General features: G+C 42.0%; 1 protein-coding gene across 1 annotated transcript in view; it reads left to right on the top strand.

The window, feature by feature from the left end:
- Positions 1-8,353: 8,353 nt before the first annotated feature.
- slc39a6.S (solute carrier family 39 (zinc transporter), member 6 S homeolog) overlaps positions 8,354-18,658 on the top strand; it is a 21,748-nt gene continuing 11,443 nt past the window's right edge. The window contains exons 1-2 of the mRNA XM_018269397.2: positions 8,354-9,365; positions 12,698-12,881. Of these exons, the coding sequence (XP_018124886.1) occupies positions 8,865-9,365; positions 12,698-12,881 (685 nt within the window). The 5' untranslated portion in view covers positions 8,354-8,864. The remainder of the gene's footprint in view (positions 9,366-12,697; positions 12,882-18,658) is intronic.

The raw sequence follows: 18,658 nt of genomic DNA, 5'->3' as shown, positions 1-18,658 counted from the left end.
TTCAACCCCTCCAAATGAAAACCCAGCATCCATACGCACACCCCTCCCTACTTTCACATAAATTATATATACCCTTATCTATACTAACTGTAGAGTTTAGTATCACAATAGCCTTTTATATTATGTCTGTCCAAAAAATCATCTTAAAGGCAATAACAGAATTAGCCATCACAACATCACCCCGCAGTGCATTCCACAACCTCACTGTAAAGAACCACCTACATTGCTTCAAATGAAAGTTCTTTTCTAGTCTGAAGGGGTGGCCTCTGGTACAGTGATCCTCTTTATGGGTAAAAAGGTCCCCTGTAATTTGTCTAATGTCCTTGTAAAATGTAATCGTGTCCCCTCGCAAGTGCCTTTTTTCCAGTGAAAACAACCCCAACTTTGACAGTCTACCTTCATAATTTGTCTTCCATCCCTCTAACCAGTTTAGTTGCACGTCTCTGCACTCTCTCAAGCTCATTTATATCCCTCTAAAGGACAAAGCCCAAAACTGCACTGCATACACAAGGTGAGGCCTTACCAGGGACCTATAAAGAGGCATAATTATGTTTTCATCCCTTGAGTTAATGCCCTTTCTTATGTAAGACAGAACTTTATTTGCTTTAGTAGCCACAGAAAGACACTGCCCAGAATTAGACAACTTGTTATCCACAAAAAACCCAAGATCCTTCTCATTTAAGGAAACTGTATATTCACTGTTTTCAATATTGGCATGTGTGCCATTCTCTAGCTCAGCTTTTGTACCGAGCAAAGAAACAAACTAAAAAAAAAAAGTGTCCACAATTTTAAAATGACTAACTTAAGAACATTAATTAATGCACTCTAGGTAAAGGACTGGAGCAGACCAGAGGTAATGGTAAATAATAAAGTATTGCCTAGAAAAATGTGTAAAGTCTGTGGCACTTCCAGGCACTGTTCCCACTCATTCCCCTGCCCCTAGGCAACGAGCGTGTGAGGGATCGAGATCAATTTATCTTTGTCCTCAGTACCGTAATCAGAGGGGGACGGGCCCTGGTGCGTGACGCGCAGCCGGGCCCCCGTCCCCTCCATACGACCCGCATTTCAATGGCATGCGGGCTGCCGGGGGGCCCTGAGGGGGTGCGGGCCTTGGCCCACTCGCACCCACTGCTCCCCCGGTAGTTCCGCCACTGCTTGTCCCTGCTAAGCAAAATCCCTGAGCTTTTAGGCAGCTGTTAGAATTGATACAATAGTTGCTAATATTCCACAGATTCTGCTGATAAATGTATCAACTAAATGTATCAATTATATGTAGCAAATTGTAACAGTTTGGAACGTTCCTGGATCACAGCTGCCAGACTGAAACACGAGAGACACGAACATTAAATTTCAATTTTGGGAAAACGGTAAAAAAAAAAGATAAAAAGAAAGCAATTGAAAAAAACTATTTGTTTATGGTAAACAATCTGAAAACAACTGAACTGAAAAAAAGTGTTTGGTATGTGAACAACCCCTTAAATATTTTCTATATAAATTATATTTATTATATAATTATGCTGCTGGGCCTCGAATTTAGCAGTGGGATACTAAACACAGTGTTGGACTGGCCCACCTGGATACCAGGAAAACTCCCGGTGGGCCCAGGTGTCAGTGGGCCCTCTTACTTCTAACCATTTAGCCTATTTCATGGTCATTCCCTATTTCTTTATGGGGAAAAAATGCTCAATAGTAGAAGAATATAGAAAGTAGATATAAAAGACTAGGAGAATAAAAAGGTTGAGTGAGAGAGGAGGAATAGTAGTTTGGAAAGTGGGCCCACAGTCTTAGGTTTTCTGGTGGGTTCCTGGCATCCCAGTCCGACATTGACTTATAGATTTATATAGATAAATATATATACATTTATATAGATTTATATAGATTTATATCTGCAAAACATTTTTTCTCAATGGGAGCACTCACTACAATACATATTTGTTGTGAAGTTGCTTGTTTTTATGGGTGAGCAGCCACACACAACTCGAACATCATTTAAAATGTCAAGCACCTGCTTGAGGTCAAGTTTGCTGTGCAGTGGAAATTAGTGCTCTTACATTTAACGTAACTGAACAACTGTGGAGGAAAGTGGAACACTGACTGTGAGCCAAGCTTAGTCACCCAACATCAGCTCCTATTTTAACAAATCATTTTTTGGCTTAACTGGATAAGATCCCACCAACAAGGTGCCACCAAATCTAGCCTTCATAAAAAGGGTAGAGACTATTTTCTATTTGCATGGGAATGACTAATGTCTTACTAAAACCCTTGGTTTCAGAATGTGATGCTGGGCAGACAAATCTCTAGATGCTTTTGGTAAGATAGTGCAAATACTATAAAGCTGATGTATTATTGTTGGAAACAGACTATTTTTGGCATAAATATGTTTATCAGGACTGATTTTGGTGCAGTTACACCTGCTGCAAATACTAGCAAGTGTTGAGATGCAAGAACCATTAAATGGTTTCTATAATTTGAAACCATGTTTGTTTCAAAATGCATCAGTTAATAGTGCTGCTGCTTCAGAATTCTGAATCCGTATTTCAAAAGAGCAAACAGATTTTTTGTATTTAATTTTGAAATCTGACATGGGGCTAGACATATTCCCAGGTACTCTGCTGCACTGCAAGTAGGAGTGATATCACACACACCCTCCCTTTCCCTCTAGCAGCCCAACAACAGAACAAAGGGATGGTAAGAGGATAACAGCTCCCTGACACCTGCATTGCTAGGTGTAGATATGAGAGTAGCACTCAATAGTAAAATTCCAAGTTCGGTTACACTGTGTAGGTGAAACATTAGCTTATCTGAAAGCAGTTCTATTGTGAAGTGATGACTCTTTCTGAAACCACAGGATAAGGCACAATCACCTGAGATGGCTGCCTACATACCAATGTTACAAAAAAAATACATTTGTTGGCCCTTTTTAACTTTTGTATCAGTTATTAGTAATTTTTATGTACTTTGTATGTTCATTGTAAAAAGTATTTTATTGTACAGCGTGCACAATATAAATGTTGCCATATAAATCATGTTAATAGTAAGAATAATCTTTCTTAATGTTAAATGCTTCATGCTAGCAATATTAAGGCCATTCTTTGTTTTACCCTCATGAGTTTTGGTAGCACCTAGTTTACTTATTTACCAGCAAAGCGCTGCAACTGCTACCTGCCCATCCATTTTAAACCTGTGGCATGTATGATTTATGTATAGATACATGGATACAGACACCACAGTTGTTGTCTGGACTAAGGGAAGTAGGCTGCAGCACCTAGCATGCGTCACCTTGCAATGACAATTTAAAAGAGTAATTATTTACTGGGCTAGCTTAATTGAAATTGCATCAATGGTCAGCTGCACTGGTGCAATTTACCACCTATGTTAGTAAATGAACCCTACTAATATAAAGCCATACAGACTCTTGAAGGCTTCTAGGAACCAAAGGCCTGACTGTTTAGAATAAATGCTATAGGTTTTATAGAGTCTAAGGGCTCTTACACATGAGCGTTCCGACCTGCGCTCCCCTGCGTTCCGTTTTTTGGCGTTCAGCCGCAGGGGAGCGCAGGAATAGACGCAAGTCATTATTTGAAATGGGGCTGTACTCCCTCAGGCGCGTGTAGGCGCCGAACGCAGGTTCAGACGCAACATGCTGCATTTTTCCTGCGTTCGGCACCTACACACGCCTGAGTGAGTACAGCCCCATTTCAAATAATGACTTGCGTCTATTCCTGCGCTCCCCTGCGGCTGAACGCCAAAAAACGGAACGCAGGGGAGCGCAGGTCGGAACGCTCATGTGTAAGAGCCCTTAGGGGCCGATTTATCAAAATGAGAGATTAGAGCTCACCACAGAAAATTTCACTCGCTTTCTACTCATTTCTATGGAATTTTTAGAATTGTATTTATCAAATGGTGAACGTTAACCAATTGATAAATACTATTCCAAAAATCCCAAATGAAAGAATAGAAATGGAGGGAATTTTTCTGTTGTGAGGTCTAATCTTACAGTTAAATAAATGTGCCCCTTAATGTGTTTATGTTAGACATTTTGCCACCCATGAAAATATACAGTTTTATACACAGATGTAGCAAGTGTAAAAGTGTATAGGAGGTGTTGTTTTGGATGCCTACACAACAACAGTGTTACTAGGTTGATAAAGTGTATATATTTCTAGGAAAAAGGACTGTTCTACTGTCACTATAGTGTAGTAAACCTTCTGAATTAGAAAACTAGGACCATCTCATTTTCTGTCCATGGAACTGAGCCCGATAAAATTTTATGGCTGGAAATGCACCATATATCTTCTACTTGGAAAATCTAACAATGAGTGCTACTTTTAATAAAAAATAAATAATTAAAGTAATTGTTTTCTGAATTAATCATGTTTGTCTCTAACATGGATGACCCTGTTTCCCTTGAATAAAGCCTAGATGTCAGTATCTTCCCCCTTTACCCAATTGTCCTTCAATCTCTGCTTGCTAACTTACCCACCAGCACAGAGCAGCAAGTCTGAGTCAATTCATTCAATTCATTGGTCATTACCAGCAGAGAAGCATTATTATGGAGTGACTGTGTACTTCCATTACAGATATAATGTTAAACCTAGCAGATGTAGAAAAATTACATAATCTGAAATGTCTTGCACCACTTTTTCTCCCCTAGTAATATGAATTTGACACAATATATGAAATAATTCAAAGATCATTTTCGTTTTTAATTACAGTAATAGTCTTTGTGGAAGCTCAAGAATAAGGTTATACTTTAAACATCAATAGAAATAAAATAGTGTTGGGCATGCATTTTTTACATTGTCAAGTAAAATTATATTTGCTTTGATCTTACACTTTAAGAGGCTTTTCTGTGAAAGTAAGAGGATTTTCTTTATTAATTCTTTCCAGATTAACATTGCACTTTAAAAGGGTAGATCACCTTAAAATTAATTCTGTAGACAATGGTGGTCAAAGAGAATTAGGTATTGGTTTTAATTTTTTTATGTTTTGGTGACCTCTGACAACCAGTAAAGGATTAATAGGACATGCCTAAAATTTCTAAGTGCTAAAATGGGAGAAGAATTGCTACATTACATAAAAATGGCATGCTTGGGTGGCACCTTCAGCAACTTGGGTATAATGCATCAACCAACGCACAAATTAGCAACTGCTTTTCATGAATTACACACATTATTGTGCAGTTTTGAGTAGGGATGGCATAATTTCTGCACCATGAATATGCGCAACTGCAAATTGCCCCCGCTGCATATTATTAGTAGTGTGTATTCAAAAGTACTTTTGTGTATAGCAGCAATGCATGCTCAGTTTTGTGTCCATTATAGAGATTTGCCATTATATTTGCTTTCATATATGAGTCCTATAAATTCTTGCAATACTAGATTCAGGGAAATATTCAGTGACCATTCCACACTTCCATTTATTTAGACTCTCCAGATTATATCTGTTTATCTCTCATTGCACCGCACTCTGGGGCAAATTTACTAAAGGGCGAAGTGACTAACGCTGGCGAAAATTCACCAGCGTGACTTCATTTTGGAACTTCGCCAATTTACTAACGGCGCAGGCGTAACTTGGCTAGCGAAAGAGACTGATGCTGTCGCTCATTTGCACTCAATCGCCAGGCGAAGTTGCGCTCTGTCGAAGGGACGTAACTGCGCAAACTCACTAAGATGTGGATTTTACTGCATTACGGGGCAAACTTACTTATGGTCGAATATCGAGGGTTAATTAACCCTCGATATTCGACTGTCTAAGTTAAATCCTTCGACTTCGAATATCGAAGGATTTACCGCAATTTGTTTGATCGAACTATCGAATGGTCGAAAAGTCGAACGATTTTTAGGTCGAAGTAGCTCATTCGATGGTCGAAGTAGCCAAAAAAACATTCGAAATTCAAAGTTTTTTTTATTCTATTCCTTCAGTCGAGCTAAGTAAATGGGCCCCTACCTCTTGCGCCAGACTTGCCTTCGCCACCTCAGACCAGGCGAAGTGCAATAGAGTAGATAGGACTTCCTCAAAAATTAGTTGAAAATTTTTCCCAAAAAATGCTGACGTCTTTTCCTTTTTTCAGGGTGATAGGCTGCAAAAGAGCGTAAATTTTTTTGAGGTAACCCTCTTCCCCCCTTCATTTCCTAACATATGGCACATAAACTATACACAGGGCTCATGTGTAGGGCATTATAACAACTCTATTTTCTTTTATTAAGCTTCCCTGGGCTTGTGTAATGTAATGTATTTGCTGCAACATATACGTCCATTCAACTTTAACTTCCCACAGTATGCAAATTTGCCAACGCTAATGCAACTTCGTTCTGTTTGTCGAATTAATGCTAGCGCAACTTCGCTAGTGTTCGGTGCCCTGGACACAACTTTGCATGTTAGTGAATTAGCATTGTCTGAGCGAATTTTCGACTGGCGAAGTGTTGCTCTGCCTGCGAAGCTGTCGCTGGCAATTTTTCGCCGCTTAGTAAATTTGCCCCTCTGAGTTTGCTAGTCTCCATCCCCACTAGTGAGCCCATCCTTCATGATTTAGTAAATGTTCTCATGTTTTAAAGCTTTTCAGTGTGTGTTAATTAAAGTTCAAAGAGAAAACTTTTGAAACAACTTGCTAAGCAGGAAATTCATTACGCTTAGGACCTGGGATTTTCCAGATAAGAGATTTTTCTGTAATTTGGATCTCCATACTTTAAATCTACAAGGATTGTTTTGCCTCCAATAAGGATTCTAAGGGGCAAATTCACTGAAGGGCACATTTTCACTAGCGAAGGCTTCGCCACACTCCGCTCCACTTTGCCAGGTGCAGATTCCATACCACTACGCTTATTCACTAAAGTGCAAAGTTGAGCCTCGGCAGCCGAATGCTGTAATAGTCACTCTAGGAGCGAAAGTTAGAGGTAAGTATTTAGTGAGCAGCTTTCTGGCTCCAACCAGGAGAGTAATTGGCGATCAAGCTGCCAGACAGGGACACGAGTGGGTGAGCTCAGGTGCAGGGAAAGTGCCAAGGAGCAAGATACCCGGTTGGATCACAAGTGCGGGGGAAAATCACCAAGACAAGCTGCACTTCTCCCTGAGAGGGACCTACTACCAATATCTTAAAGTGTTTTCCATTGATTGTTGTGAATGTTCTGGAAGATCTATGTTGTCTGATTGCTGTGAACAGCTCCACTGCCTGCCGGTTCAATAAAGAAGTTTATTTGTTTGGACCAAACCCTGTACTGCTGTTATTTCAAAGCTGGTTGGTCTGTGCACCAAGAGACACCCAGGATCCACCTGAGGGTAAGGTGTTTAAAGGGACAACTACATACTGCTGGGAGTTGCCCATAGCCTCAGGGTACCCAGGGTAAATTGTCATTGGTAAATTGGATTTCTGGGGGTATTTATATGGAGTATTGCCACTCTGCCATCTGATGTGATTTCTGGTGAGATTTATACGGGGTATTGCCACTCTGCCATCTGATGTGATTTCTGGTGAGATTTATACGGGGTATTGCCACTCTGCCATCTGATGTGATTTCTGGGGGTATTTATATGGGGTATTGCCACTGCCATCTGGTGTGATTTCTGGGGGTATTTATACATGGAATTACAACTCTGCCATCTGATGTGATTTCTGGGAGTATTTATAAGAGGTATTGCCATACATCTTTTGAGTACCTCACAGTCTCTGCATGTAATGTACTTTAGGTGCCAGAATCTTTTTCCCCATAATGTGCTTGTAGTGCCAGCATTCACAACTCTCAGTTAAAATTGTACATGTGATGTTAATACCCCGTTCCTGCAGTGCCAGACTTTAAGCAAATTTTGCTCCCACTGCTATGGTTTGGTTTTCCTGAAAATTCAGTGAAAGCACATGGGAAAATGGGTGGAGTCCAAGGGAGTAGTCCAAAGGGGGTGTGGTCAATTTTTTGCAGTGGCACTCTACACGCGTCACCTATTCGCCGTGTCCAGGCCCCCCAGCCAAAACCATCTTCTGCTGCTTATGTCACAATGTGCACAGAAATCAAATGTATGTGACTAATATGGAGCAAATGCTCAGAAAGAACTTCCATTGCACCATCCCTTTAGGAACAGTAACACCAAAAAATGAAAGTATTTCAAAGAAAATACAATATAATGTACTGGTGCCCTGCTCTGGAAGAACAAGTGTTTTGAACAACTATAGTTTATATAAAAAGCTTCTGTGTAGCCAACACTGATATTTCACTGATTTTGGAGTGCGGGTCCTTTAGAATTATATACAATGCAGAGTGCATACGTTTGGTTCTTCCTATATATATTTTTTTTTGGGTGAGCATCTGTATTTTGTATTACATTTGTGATAAATTAGGCATTTATCCCCTAGTGGGATAAAAGGAAACAGTTTATCAATAACACCCCATCTTTTAAAACTTCTCTTTCTATGATGTTACTTAAAGTGCCCTTCATTCTATATTAATTATTGGTTCAATTCCCTGAGCCCAGCACAACAAAGAAGGCAGCACAAAGCATCCCAAGGATATTTTGGCGCCAGTCAGAATTCCCCCTCGTGATCGAATTTGGCATCAGGCGATTGTCTAATCCAAAACAGCTCCTTTTTATATAATGTATCTTTGCGACACTTTGTGCCTGAATCGGCGTTTACATATGATGGAACAACAGCCTCGGTAAGAAAAAAACTTTAGTGCTACAACTATTGCCTCAGGTTCATACATAGCAGAAAATCTCTTTGCAAAATACATCCCCATCAGTCTGCGAAGGCGGCCACGCCCACTTCCCGTGACAGTTCAGCTCCTCCCACTCCAAAGAAGCCGCAGTGCTATGTCCGCCGGTGGTGTCACAGTGAGTGTGGGCGGGCAGCACTACTCCAGTACAGGCGGACGGACATGGAACACTATTCAGCAGTCTTAATACTCTTGTATAGGCTACTTCTGGCCGCCGACTTGTACCTCGGGGCCGCTGTTGGGAATGTACCCGTAACCATTACGATGCCCCCGCAAGGAGCAGCTGGATTCGGCGCTAGCAGTGTCCAGACCCCTGTGTTCACTTTATCCCAACCGTCCATTGATTCGGCTTTAGCGTCCAAAACCCAAAGGCAGCACCTCACACTACTATTTCAACGCTATGGGGAGAATAACCAGACCCTGACCCTGTCCGGCTTCCGGAAACTAATAAAGAACCTTGGAGTGCAGAGGCTGAAGAGCGTACACCATGGTCATCGCCACCATCACCACCATGATCATCAGCCGCATGCTTCCGGCCGAGCTCTAGAGTGCGGCACTGCCAGACAGAAACGACACGTGACAGATGGACACCAACATAGCACGAAGGAGAAACCGCATTCAGTGGCCGAGTCCAGCAGGGTTTCCGAGGGAGCTAACCTGGAGGTGAGATTATCATTTACTATCTGAGGCGCGTGCACAAAAGACGCGCGCGCTCCAGTTCCGAGACTGGCAGATTGTGGGGAAGAAAAGAATGACACGCTTCAGGTGTTCCTGTAAAATACTTGTGGCACTGCTAGCGTACACATACGTTGACTGGTGTTACTTACTCCCATGATGAAGGTCTAGGGGTGGAGTTGGGGAATATTTTTTGTAACCAAAACATCCAGGGCAAAGGCCAAGTCATAGTCACTCTACATGGGCATGTGGCGAACGCCTCGCTTTCCTGTTATGACATAGTTACGTACTGTGATCTTTAGCTTTGTTTTTCTATTCCGCCAGGCAATTTACCTCGTTCCTTTTCTTACAGCTGAATCGGAGTTAAAAACGCTGGGGGCAGTTTGTTCGGCCATCCCTTAACTTTATTTATTTCAGAGCACTGCATCACCACCTATGTTTTCTCTGAGCTGTTGTATATGTATACTAAGTATTGGTAAAAGTTGATCAGTATTGTAAGTGGCACAGAAGTTGTGCACGTGCTTGCCTGGATTGCTACAAGGTACCAGAGAGGATAAAAAGATGGTGACCTTGTGCTCTGCAGATATGTACACTGTCCCAGATCTGATTTAAAGGAGAAGGAAAGGTTACAACTAAGTAAGCCTTATCAGAAAGGGCCACCTAAATATACCAGTAAACCCTCAAAGTAGTGCTGCTCTGAATCCTCTGAATCAAAAGAAATACTGCATTTCTTTCCTTCTATTATGTACACATGTGCTTCTGTATCAGACTTCCTGCCTTCAGCTTAAACCTCCTTGCCCAGGCGTGAGCATGCTCCGTCTGCTGCTCTTCCTCCCCCCATCTCTGCTGTAATCTAAGCCCAGAGCAGGGAGCAACTCAGGCAGGAAGTGATGTCAGACCAAGCTAATACTGCAGCTGCTATCCTAAACAAACAGCTTCTAACTCTAGGTATGGTAAAACATTCTACAGAATAAATAAAGCATTCTAGCTTGCACTATTGCAGCTAATCTATTGGCAATAAAATGCCTCGGTAGCTTTCCTTCTCCTTTAAACAAAATAGTTATGTGGCCTCAGGTAAAAGGTCAGCAGCTTCAGTCACTGGGGTGCTCTGTCCTTATCTTACCTGTAAACTGTTATCCATTTTTTACTCACTTAAGTTTTGTTTTGACCATTGTTGTGCATTTTCCTTTAGCTCTTTCCCCATTTCATAATGCTCTTTACCAGTTTGCTTAAGTTCACTATTTTAAAGTCTCAGATCTTCACCTAATTTGGCCACCAACATGGTGGGACAAATAAATATGATACAGGCTTTTTGGCCACTGGACCAATGATCAAATCATAGTTGGAACCTACAGAGCCCCACAATGCGCAGATTGCCCAATGGGATTTTTTTAACCGACCTGATTAGCAGACAGGACCTCTCCCAAGGACTCCATACACAAGCTCATAAGATGTTGCCGCTGTCTTCAACAGGAACCTATTATGTGCATTTACTGTCTAAAATCCACACCATGTGCCCAGAGTCAGATTTCATTACTGTCAGCGCATACAGCAATAATTCCTTTCCCTTAACTGCTTCTGCAGCTCATTATTGAGGTACAGGTATATGGATATTACTATGGTTCATTCGACCATCTGGAATATTTTGGACATCAAATGCACTTTTCCCCAACATCTAGCCCACCTTTATATCCCTGTTGTGTACAGAATATAAAGTGTAATGTACAGGTAATTGTTCTTTCAACACAACATGTTTAAGGGGATGGCTCCAGCTTGTCCTGTTTGAACGGAATGCAAAAAAACACAGAGCAAAAAGATATTAAAGGTGTTGGCACCAATCCACTGATTTAGAAAGGAATTGGATAGGCAAGGGAATTTTGTAATTTATGAACCCGAATAGATCATGCATCACCGAACAGCTGTTTAATTAATCAGTGCTGCTCAATGGCCTAGGCCTGTGACCACTTAAAGGAACAGTTCAGTGTAAAAACTGTGTAAATATATAGGCGGTGCAAAATAAAAAACGTGTCTTATATAGTTGGTTATCCAAAAATGTAATGTATAAAGCAGTTGCTGGGTGTCTAACATAACAGAACACTACTTCCTGCTTCTCAGCTCTCTAACTCTGAGTAAGTCAGCAATTTTAAAGGAGAACTAAACCCCCCATTGTGATAAGTCCCTATTGGCCCCCTTCCGCTGCCCTGCCTCCCCCCCGTGCACAGTCTTACCCCTGAATTTCACCTCTAGAAATAGCACCTGCAAATGCAGAGTGAGCGCAGCGGAGTTCATGGGCGCCATCTTCTTCTGTTCTTAGTGTCTTCTTTCTCCCCTTCGACAATTTCCGTCTCTTTGGCACATGCGCAGTTGTTGCGTACCGGAAGATTGCTCCAACTGTGCATGTGCCAATACGCCGCTCACTTCATGAACATTACAAAAGAGAAGAAGATGGCGCCCGTGAGCTCCGCTGCGGTCATTCTGCATTTGCAGTCACTAATTTCTAGATGGGACAGACTTTAGGGGTAAGACTGTGCAGGAAGGGGGGGTAGTGGAGGCTGAGCAACGGGGACTTATCACAATGGGGGGTTTAACTGTTCAGTGAGTTTGCAATTGATCCTTTGCATACAGCTCAGATTCAAAAGCAACTGTTATGACCCATATGGCCCCCCTCAACTCTCTGATTGGTTACTGCCTTCTAACCAATCAGTGGAAACCAAGATAGCTGCAAAGTAGGAAGTAGTGTTCTGGCTGTTATGTTAGACATTTAGCCTCTCCAGCCTTTATACATTACATTAATTGACAACATTTTTTATTTTGCACAGCCTATCTATTTATTTACCCTTTATAGTGAAGGCAGGCTGCCTTTAGTGTCACCCAGCTTATTTGTTAGCAATTGACTTAATTGGACAATATCCAAGAAACACCAATACTTTTGCTTCATAGATTGCTCACATTCAGTTAAGTTGCTTTCCCCAGCCCCAAAGTGGCCAGACATACTGTAAATAGATGGTGCGGTAGTAAGGTCAAGCTCCGTCAAATCCTTGTATGTATTGCTTAGGGTTAAGCAAAAGCTTCAGAGCACATTTGAGCATTAATAGGCCCTATCTCTGCCTAGGATTTAGCGCCTCCAATATGACATACTAATTCAAGATGTAGAGAGCCCTCCTCAAAAGAGCTAACAATCTATGGTTTTATTTTTTCCTGTGAATAGTGTTCTCAGAAATCCAAGAATAGCTTGTATTGATATATTTTCACACAGAAAGAAATTATTTAATACTCTTATTGTACGTATGCTAAACTTTACATTATTTGTTTGTTTACAGTGTTTGAATGCCTCCAGTCTGCTTATGTCTCATGGAATGGGTATACAAGTTCTTCTTGGTACAACTGAATTTGGCTATATCTGTCCAGCAATTATTAATCAGATCGACAGGGGATCCTGCCTTATTCATGCACCTGAAAAAGCTTTGGCTGAAATTAGCCAAAATATTTATTCCGTGAAAGTTGGTAAGAGCACAAACGTTTTTACAACTAGGTAACCATATTTTAACTTAATTGACAACATACAGTTGTGTTCAGAATAATCAGTCTGAGATGACTAACCTGATCAATCACTGTTTTTGGTAGAAATTATATTTCTAAATGCCATATAATTTACTATAGTAGACAATAGAAAACCAACAGACCCAAAAGTCATGGCATGCGTGCTGCAGAATCTGTATAATGGAATGATTAATTGAGGCTTGTTTAAAATAATAACTTTTTCCAAATAGTAGCAGTGTGGAGATCAATTAGTGAGGTCTTTCAGGTGTCAATTACAGTCCTTATTTAATGGAACAGTAACACCAAAAAATTAAAATGTTTTAAAGTAATGAAAATATCATGTATTGTTGCCCTTCACTGGTAAAACTAATTGGTTTGCTTCAGAAACACTACTATAGTTCATATAAACAAGCTGCTGTGTAGAAATGGTGGAAATTGAAGAAAGGCTATACGGCACAGGTTAAATAGAGGATAAAAGATAACACCATTATGTTCTACAGATGCACCGAATCCACTATTTGGGATTCAGCTGAATCCTTGGTGAAAGATTCGGCCGAATCCTAATTTGCATATGCAAATTAGGGCCAGTAAAGGAAAAAGTGGAAAAACAATCTTCTTTTATGATGAAAAGTCACATGATTTCCCTACCCACCCCTAATTTACATATGCAAATTAGGATTCGGTTCGGCCAGGCACAAGGATTCTGCCGAATCCTGCTGAAAAAGGCCAAATCCCGAACTGAATCCTAAAAACAAATGTAGTTTTTTAAAGCAAACACACCATTTTTACCTGTGTGGGGCAACACTGCATTATATTTTTATTACTTAAAAACATTTACATTTTTTGAGGTTACTGTAAGAAGAAAAGCAGCAAATGTTGTGCATCCTGGTTATAGTGCATTTCTCTCTGAAAATCTGAGTAAAATGGCTCATTCTAGACATTGTTCAGAAGAACAGCGTCATTTGATTAAAAAGTTGATTGGAGAAGGGAAAATATATAAAGAAAATGATAGGCTGCTCAGCTAAAATGATCTCAAATGCTTTAAACAGCCTAATATTCAATTTTCTTCACTTTCTCTAAAGGAATAACACAAATTTGGAATAGAATGTGCAGTGTTCCCAATGAATGTGTGTGTATGGTTTTGAGCTGTATTCACTTTTATTTAAACACAGTGCTATTATTCTGAACACAGCTGTAGCTTTTTAGCAGCAGCCTCTGTTGTGTTTCAATTTTTGTTCAGTAGATAGTTACTCATCAAAACCTTTCTTTTTTTCCCTTGGACTCTCCATGTCAGTACGTATTGGGTTAGCTCCTCCCAGTATGCCACGTCAGAAGAACCCTCCCATTCAAACTCGATAAAGCTGAACCCTAGACCGGTGTCTTTTTTTTGTGTTTCTTATGCCGCTCCTTAGGACCGTAGTCTTATTTTTGGAAGGGGGCGTCCCTGTAACAGCCTTTTCCCTCTGATCGCCTATTATGGCGGAAAATTGGTTCCCTATTCTGGATTGGCCCAACGCTGGTTTTATACCTGGGGGTTCCCCCGCTTCCCGGGTGACCCGGCCTGCTCAAAAAGTGTCCGGCGCCTTGAGCCGTTTCAACACTTAGGGTTCCTTAATTTTTCGGAAGCGGGTAGAGAGGATGCGGAAGGGTTTTTTTCTTCGAAGCCGAGGACGTTGCAACTGCACAGCTTTTAGCGACCATGTCACTTCCACTGCGCTGCTTCTTGAGTGAGCATCGGCAAACAGCTGTGCAGTGCTGTTTGAGTCCGGGTGGTTTTCCAAAGGCCGGTAAGCTTAGTGGGACATTAGGGAGGCTAGAGGTCCATTAGGTTTCAGCACCTAACGCCTCATTTTTTTAGGCCAATTTTCCTTATTGCCCCAGACACATCCTCCCATAAGTTTAGTTCCCCTGTAGACCACAGGCACAGTCTCAAACACATATCCCTAACCCAAGTGTTCTGTTTTCCTCTTCGTGCCATGAATACTGCCTCTAAGTGGAAGGAGGCTTCCGATCCCTCCAGCATGCCAGAAGCAGCTCCAGGAGCATGCCTAGGCTGTACAGGACATGCCCTGCCTAGCAGAAGATTATGCCAGACCTGTCTTTCGGAAGTTGCTGGCTCTCCTCCGGACCTAAGAGCTTGGGTAAAGGAAGTTGTGGCCCTGGAGTTGGGTGCAATCTCCGTAGCTAAGAGGAAGAGCCGGGAGGCTTCCCCTCAGGACTCGGAGGAGAGAATTGATATCAGCAAGTCCTCCTCAGAAGAGAACTGGATGATTAGCTGTCTTCTTTTGACTTCACACTAGTCTCCCCCTTGGTTAAGGCAGTAAGACAAGCACTCAATCTAAGGGATGAAGGAGATCCTACCATATCCTTCTTACTCCCTTGTAAAAGAAGGAGCAAAGTCTTCCCTTTTCATCAGGAAGTGTCAGAACTTGTTATATCTGAGTGGGAGATACCTTCAAAGAGAAGCGCAACCCAGCAGAGATTCAGTAAATTGTACCCTTTCAGAGAAGAGCACATTAAAGACTTTTGTTCATTCCCATGGATGGATGCCCCAATCCTGAATCTATCTAGAGGCACGCTTTTACCAGTCGATGATCAAGCCTCACTGCGAAAGTTCACCTGGTAAAGTTCTACAGAAGATGCATGGGTTCGAGATATAGTCAGGGGAGGCTACAGACTAGAATTTGTGTCCATTTTCATTCCTTCAGCACTCCCAGTCAATCGAGAGAAGAGAGAAGCCCTTTTTCAGTGCCTCAGGTATCTGCTCCATCAGGAGGTGATTGCTCCAGTTCCTATGGAGGAGGTAGGACAAGGAGTCTACTCAGTATTCTTTCTAGTCAGGAAAACATCGGGAGCCTGGCGCCCGATTTTAGATCTAAAAACAGTCAACAAGTCCATGAAGGTAAGAAGATTTAGAATGGAGTCTTTGGATTCAGTGAAGAAGGCAATATGTCCAGTAGATTGGATGTGTTCCCTGGACATCAGGGATGCCTATCACCATGTCCCCATTGCAGTGCAGGACCAGAAGTTTCTCAGGTTCTCATTGGGAGGAAATCCCTTCCAGTTCCAAGGTCTTCCATTCGACCTGTCCACAGCCCCAAGGGTTTTTTCAAAGATACTAGTGACACTAGTTGCTCAGCTACAGTGGCAGAAAATCAGGGTATTCCACTACTTGGACGACCTGATTGTCCTTGAATCATCCAAGGATCAACTGAGGGTTCATCGGGATCAGGTCATCCAGTGTCTAAAGTCCCATGGGTGGTGCATGAACTGGGAGAAGAGCCAGCCTTGTTCATCCCAAAGTCTGACCTATCTCGGAGCCTCATGGGATTCCATCTCGGATCAGGTCTCTCTTTCGGACCAGAGACGGCACTCAACTCTCCAGGCAATTCAGGAGGTAATATCATCCTCTTATATCCCGGCTTCAAAGATCTTGATCCTGTTGGGGATGATGTCCTCGGCCATCGGCCTGTTACCTTGGGCACACTGGAGAATGAGAGCAGTTCAAGTGATATTCCTTAACAATTGGGATGGGCTGAATCTGAACCAGAACATCTTAGTATCACCAGATCTACACCGGTCCTTGGATTGGTGGAGTTGAACATTGCGAAGGCAATTCACATTAATTGGTCAGTTTATTTAAAGATTTAAGATTTAAATAAATGGATCAATTAATGTGAATTGGCAATTAGGCTAATGAGCTAATGTCTTAACCTATTTAATATGTGACATGATGGAACACATGTGATGCCCCTGAGGAAGTATCATATGATATGAAACGCGTTGGGCCGATATTGTACAAATAAATCTCTTTAAATTCACCCTTTATTGTGTGCCTATTGAATCACCCTAATTACCCCCGGACCGCCGACCTAACTAGAGTGGGGAGACCGTGAGAGATCAAACAATTGCGGAATTATAATACCCTGCCGAAGACGCCGCCATTATTCAAACTCCAGGCTACCTATCAACATGCGCTAACCTATATGGCAGCACCGCTCCACAACGTTCCTCCAGCATAGACAAGCTGCGAACCAGTGAGGAATACCTACATCTATCTAACTGCCCGCAGGGCCATTCCTGCAGTTCGGGTGATACATCACTATTTGCAGTATTCTTCTCGAAAAACCACCTAAAAGCCTACCTACTATCGTGTAACAGCTTGCAGCATTACCCTGCTCCTTAGCGGTCTCATACTAACATCGACTGCAGAGAGAGAACCAATGTGCACATTACTATCAGACAACTTTGTGGGTGGTTCTAATATTTTGTAGTTAGATACAAAATTAAGACATACTATACCAAATACTACCTTTTTTTTCAGGTATTTTGGGATTATATTGAATAGCAGACAACAGCGCAACTGAACCTGTCTTTTATTATTACATAAGTGGACGTGTGGATTCAATTCTTTTTGGTGCTGCTTACCCCATAGACTTTACTTTAACAGCGCAGAACTCACAACATATAGCTTATCATCAGAATCCTGCCAGCAAAAAGACCTTCCTGCCCTCAATGGGATTTGCCTTTAGTGTTGACATTGCTGGCTTCACTGCCTTTTCACCCCCTACGGAAAAGTGTTCAATCTGGCAGATAACCCTTAAAGTGGTGTTCCTGGTAGCTGTCACCTCAGCCAAGAGGGTAGGGGATCTCCAAGCTATTAAAAATGACTCTTCCAGTCCGGTGTTCTTCCAGGACAGGGTAGTATTAAGATTAGCGGAATCATTTAAGCCTAAGGTGGTTTCACCATTCCATCTTAAGGACGAATTATGCTTACCAGTCTTCCCGGAGGAAGGAGACCAGATCTTAAAAGCGCTGGATGTGGCTGCGGGAGTGGGTCTATACTGCAAAGCCACAGAAACATTCTGAAAATCGGATCGTTTGTTTGTTCTCCCGGCAGGAAACAGCAAAGGAAAAGCAGCCTCTTCATCTACAATTGCAAGTTGGATCAAGACTGTTATCAAGAAGGCATATGCATCTCAAGGCCTTCAGGAACCCGACAAGGTTAAAGCGCACTCTACCAGGGGACAGGCAGCATCATGGGCGGCTGAAGCTGGCACGCCTTTGGAAGTCATTTGCAGGTCGGCATCCTGGTCGAGTTCCAACATGTTTCTTTCACATTACAAGTTGGACATATCCTCAGTGGAAAATTCCCTGTTTGGCACCAATGTTCTCAAATTTGCTGTTGGGAAATATTAAAAATTATTGCAGCACTTGGCTTTGGATTTATTTCTCTTGGTCTCCCACCCAGGATTGAGTAGCTTGCTACATCCCAATACGTACTGACATGGAGAGGGCAAGGGAATAGCTAAAATTGTGTCATACTTACCCTGATTTTCCTTTCCTATACCTCTCCATGTCAGTACGGCCCTCCCAATGAGACCAATAAAAAAACCAAAAAAAAACTTTACTGGACACCGGTCTAGGGTTCAGGGGTCAGCTTTATTGAGTTTGAATGGGAGGGTTCTTATGATGTGGCATAAGGGGAGGAGCAAACCCAATACGTACTGACATGGAGAGGTCCAGAAAAGGAAAATCAAGGTAGGTATGACGCAATTTTCCCTAATCTGCAGCCTTGCCCTCCACTTTGCTATGCCTTTCCAGTAGGATTATGAGCAAAGCAAATTAGTAGAACAGTTGCATTCATGCATGCATCAAGGTCTGCAAAATGTGTACTGCAAATCAGAAGTCATGGAGCAAATGTTTTTTTTGGGTAATTTCCCCTTCAGTAGATGTCTGCC

The sequence above is a fragment of the Xenopus laevis genome, chromosome 6S (assembly GCF_017654675.1).
Source record: "Xenopus laevis strain J_2021 chromosome 6S, Xenopus_laevis_v10.1, whole genome shotgun sequence".
NCBI lineage: Eukaryota > Metazoa > Chordata > Amphibia > Anura > Pipidae > Xenopus > Xenopus laevis.
Note: the sequence above shows the minus strand (reverse complement) of the source record. Positions and strands in the feature narration are given on the sequence as shown.